The sequence below is a fragment of the Ostrea edulis genome, chromosome 5 (assembly GCF_947568905.1).
Source record: "Ostrea edulis chromosome 5, xbOstEdul1.1, whole genome shotgun sequence".
NCBI lineage: Eukaryota > Metazoa > Mollusca > Bivalvia > Ostreida > Ostreidae > Ostrea > Ostrea edulis.
This window is the reverse complement of record NC_079168.1, coordinates 57,647,398-57,652,360: the sequence shown is the minus strand read 5'-3', so window position 1 is coordinate 57,652,360 and position 4,963 is coordinate 57,647,398. Positions and strand designations below refer to the sequence as shown.

The following is a 4,963-nucleotide window of genomic DNA, read 5'->3' as shown; positions in this document are numbered from 1 at the left end:
ATGTAACGATTCATTATATGGATGAACAGCGTATAACATTTTGAGGTATCAGTCGATTCAATGAGATAATGTAAGTTGTGTATTTATGAAATATTTAATGCGCATGACCTACAAAAGATATTTTATGACCCCAGTCCAAATTGACATTTACATTGTATCATTTCCTTTGTAATGGATTTAACTCTAAGATACTTTTTATCAACATGTTTATATCACAAAAATGAAATATATTCTTGCATTGTTGAAAAGGCAAACTCAATTGTTACACTCCTCCTAGACCCCTGATTCCACCTCTGGTAATACCAGTCCGTGTTCAACCTACTCTTAATTTTAATTTTGTATTGAATAGAAAATGTGAGATTGATCACTATTCGTTATCTTCACTTTTTCATTATTCATATCATAAAATGGAGTTTACCGTAACCAAATTTCTCGAGGTTTGTATTATCAACACAAAATAAGTACCTAAAGCTGAATTCAACACAATATATATTGTATCATTAAACCACTAATATTAACGTTGTCAGTTCCACTATACAGCCCAAAGTAATTGATTTCCTATATATGTATAACTTACACATGATATGAATGTGGTGTAATCAATTAAGAACTTATTTCTTCTATAGTTAGTAGATGGATAATTAACATGATACCTTAATTAATATATATGAATTCAAAAAGTCTTTAATTGGTCGATATATTAGAATAGATAAATCCAGGTATAGTCACAATTAAATCGAACATTTTCAGAAAATGTATTTCAACTTGTAAATCATTAACTCCTTATTGACCCATCTTTCTAATATACTCAAGATATTTTATAATCAATCCATAAAAAAGCGTATCTTTTAACGGCAAAGAAAAGCGAGGGGAATCCTGTCAACGAAAAAAAAACCTAAAATAAGTGCTTCAAAGCTATCATCTGACAGAAATGTGTACGACAAAGACGTCAGAAGCGAACACGAAATAAGTATGCGTCATTCATTTTCTACACCTTATTGACCTATTCATATCTAATTAAAACGACCCAATGATACTGAATTAAATTTTACTGAGTAATCAGAAATGTTCGAACCGCATTAATATTCTTCCTGATTACGTTTCCGAGCTAAATGTATAAATATTAAAGATTTAGAATTAATCAACACTTAACGTCTAGGTCTGCTCAGCTACCGATACAACGATTTCAAGGTGAGAATCCAATCCAACTTTACACTATGAATTTCCTAAGCAAAAATGCAATTATATCAAAAATTATTGTACTTCTGAATCTAATTTAATATCAATATATCTTCTTCTTGTACAATACATAACAAGTGTGCAAACAATAAAACTAAATATTTAGAATCAGAGAATGTATAATAGTGCATACGTATTCGGTGAAACGAATCTTAAAAACATATAATAACTGTACACCATCAGAAATATAAAGAATTGAAGAAATAAATACAACACTTATTTTATGAGAAAAAGACAATATCTACCAATTTCAGCGCTTTCCGTTTGCAGACACTCCTTAAAAGCAATGTGTTGTAAATCCTCCCTTACACTTGAAGATATTCTAATACTTCCAGTATTTCCAGTTTTTGGCAATAAGAGAAAAAATATTTAGGTGTAAAAAGTTCATAATATCCCGAACAGGCAACTCTGAAATTGGTTCATAATAAACTCTATATAATTTTGATATCATTTATTAAATTCTATGAGGAAACGCCCTTCGATTTTGGTGAAAAAATTTTCTTTATGGATTGAGTAGCTTAAATATAAAATGACATGGTTGAAAAACACCTGTACGTACATATTTAATGATATTGTAAAGTAAATAAAATTAATTCTCTTCTGTTTTGTAGATGATCCGTACTGTTGCCCTTCTCTGTCTTATTGTTGGTGCATTTGCAATCCCTGTTCCAAGGGATAATTATCCTAAACCAGGATGTGGACAGTACGGATGTTCTCACAACATCCACTTTAATGGACAAGGTGTTGCTGGGGGTATACACAGTGGTGTCAACGACAATGGATTTGAAGCCAGGTTTTTTCCATTAGATGGAGGAAACGCAGCCGCCGCTTCAGCAGCTGCAAGTGGTTTCAACGCTGCTGCCTCTGCCGCAGCCGCCTCAAACCGAGGATTTAATGGACATCAAGGTGTAATTGGCTTCAACAATGAATTTGATGCTGGACTCATCGGTGGAAACTCAGCTGCTGCCTCAGCAGCTGCAAGTGGTTTCAACGCTGCCGCTGCCGCTGCCGCCGCCGCCTCAAACCAAGCAATTGGTGGACAACATGGCGTACTTGGCTTCAATAATGGATTTAATGCCAGACTCATCGATGGAAACTCAGCTGCTGCCTCAGCAGCTGCAAGTGGTTTCAACGCTGCCGCTGCCGCTGCCGCTTCAAACCAAGCAATTGGTGGACAACATGGCGTAATTGGCTTCAATAATGGATTTAATGCCAGACTCATCGGTGGAAACTCAGCTGCTGCCTCAGCAGCTGCAAGTGGTTTCAACGCCGCCGCTGCCGCTGCCGCAGCCGCTTCAAATCAAGCAGTTGGTGGACAACATGGCGTAATTGGCCTCAATAATGGATATAATGCCGGACTCATCGGTGGTAACTCAGCTGCTGCCTCAGCAGCTGCAAGTGGTTTCAACGCCGCCGCCGCTGCCGCCGCCGCCTCAAACCAAGCCGTTGGACAACATGGTGTAATTGGCCTCAATAATGGATTTGATGCTGGATTCAATGGCTTTAATCCCATCTTAATCGGACAAAATCCCGGAGCTGCTGCTGCCTCCGCCGCTGCCTCTGCCAGCCAACGTGGTGCCGCCTCCGCTGCTGCTGCTGCCTCTAGCGCCAACTTGAGATCAGGAATCGGAATGGGAGGTCTCATTGGATCCCAACTCACAGGTCACTTTAATGGCCCTGTAATTCAGCCTTTCCAAGGTGTACCATACCCTGTTACTCCCCTTATCGGACAAAACCCTGGAGCTGCAGCTGCTGCCGCTGGTGTTGCTACTTCAAACGGTGCCGCTTCCGCGTCCGCTGGTGCATCTGGATCCCAAGGATTTATTGACGGTGGCATTTTGCAAGGGAGATCACCAAGAATTATCAACTCCAACATTGTACCTGGCAGAAAGGTGAGACTTAATAAATGATAGCTTGTTATCTTTTCAACTACGTTTGAAGTACATTACGTTGATGATATTCACTTTGATATCAATAACATTGTTCTTTTGCTTTTCAGGTTTACTAAAGTAGGAGAAATCTTTCAACGGACTGTGATAGACATACACAAGCAACTTTGGTGATTGAGACTGTGTTTGTTGAATTTATCATTATTGTTTGAATAAATTATTGTACAGTATAACTGATGTTCAGTACATGTATAGTATCCTAAATGTCTGCATGTCATTTCAAATTTATCTTAAGGTTAGTTCCGAGACTGTAAACCATTTCTCATCAGAACCATGACATATGGATGGTTTATTAACTAAGACATTGATGCAATGTGATATATCATCAAATATTATATTGAAAGAATTCATGAGAATTCATGGGAATAATACGCTGATTGATATTTAGTAGAAACACGTTTCATAGAAGCATTGTAAGAACCTCGGCAGGTAGCTTTGGTTCCGCGGGTCCTCATTTCATTACCAATATGGGGCTGAAGTGTGGATTCATGTATCACATAGTGAATTCATCTGTGCTTTGTATTCTGAACTTGTTGAATTTGACATGTATGGGATTTTGTTTAGTTTCTCATCCAGGAAACCATAATGTAAATCAAGATTGGAAAATATCAATTAGCCGTTACCTCTGTTTTCAATGAATTTTAATACATCAAGAAAAATAATTCTAAACAAAACAAATTTATGTGCAATTAGAGCACTGAAATTATAAAACCACTTGATCTAAATATACCTGTATAGACATAGTAATACTTTCCTACTTTATTTTATAAGTGTATCAGGATACTTAAGACTTTCATTTCTTTGTTTGAAATACTATCAGAAACAAAATACTGCCACGAGAATCGATCTTATTTGATATTTGTTGATCCTAAAAAAGATCTGTAGTTAAAACAATCAAAACATACTTATGATAATGACAACAGAAAAAAATATTGTAAATAACAGCTTGTCATTTTAAATTTATGCAATATTTAATATACACACACAGATCCGTACTCCTACTTGATTTCTAAAAGGTGGTGAATTCAGAACTTCGAAAACAATCTAGTGTATTTCGGACCATTCGGGTATCCTGGCTTGGATTTTTCGATAAAAAAAAAAAATCTGAAACTCAAGTTTGATTTTGCTTTTATATTTGAGTAAAATCTCAGACTTAAATCAAAATTTTGACTTCAGTTCATTTCTGGAAATCCAGGCCTGGTGTTTCATATAGGCTTTTGAACTATGTTCATTTTCTTTGTTACTTACGCAGTTCAGTATATTCATACAATGAAAGGTGAAGATACAGTGATCAATTTCATAAATCGTATAAGAAATACAAAATAGATAGTTGGGCAAACACAGACCCTTGGATACAACAGAGGTGGTATCAAGTGCCTAGGAGGAGTAAGCATCTCCTGTCGGTCGGTCACACCTGCCGTGAGCCCTACATCTTGACCAGGTAAACGGAGTTATCCGTAGTCAAAATCAGTGTGCCAAGAACGGCCTAACAATGGGTATGAAACACGTCAGACAGCATTTTACCCAATCATAGGTTGTATTGGCAAACTAGATCGTTATAATGACCGTAGACTTTGCAAAATGCTGACTTTAAACGAGACTGTTGGAACCCCTGCACCATCAACTAGACTGAGACAGGATTTAAAAACTGACCATAAGCAGAACAAGCTCTTGCGTATCGAATCAGTTGAAAGATTTAAACACCATATGCAGATGATAATGGAATATTGCTACATAAATATGGGAAGTTGACGATGGAGAAGCTGAAATCATCC

At 36.8% G+C, this 4,963-nt stretch overlaps 1 protein-coding gene across 1 annotated transcript; it reads left to right on the top strand.

The window, feature by feature from the left end:
* Window positions 1-1,152: 1,152 nt before the first annotated feature.
* LOC125651863 (uncharacterized transmembrane protein DDB_G0289901-like) lies at window positions 1,153-3,358 on the top strand. The gene is made up of 3 exons (XM_056164933.1): window positions 1,153-1,191; window positions 1,851-3,131; window positions 3,239-3,358. Exons 2-3 carry the CDS (start codon window positions 1,851-1,853, stop codon window positions 3,245-3,247), a joined length of 1,290 nt encoding a protein of 429 aa, XP_056020908.1. The 5' UTR covers window positions 1,153-1,191; the 3' UTR covers window positions 3,248-3,358.
* The last annotated feature ends 1,605 nt before the right edge of the window (window positions 3,359-4,963 follow it).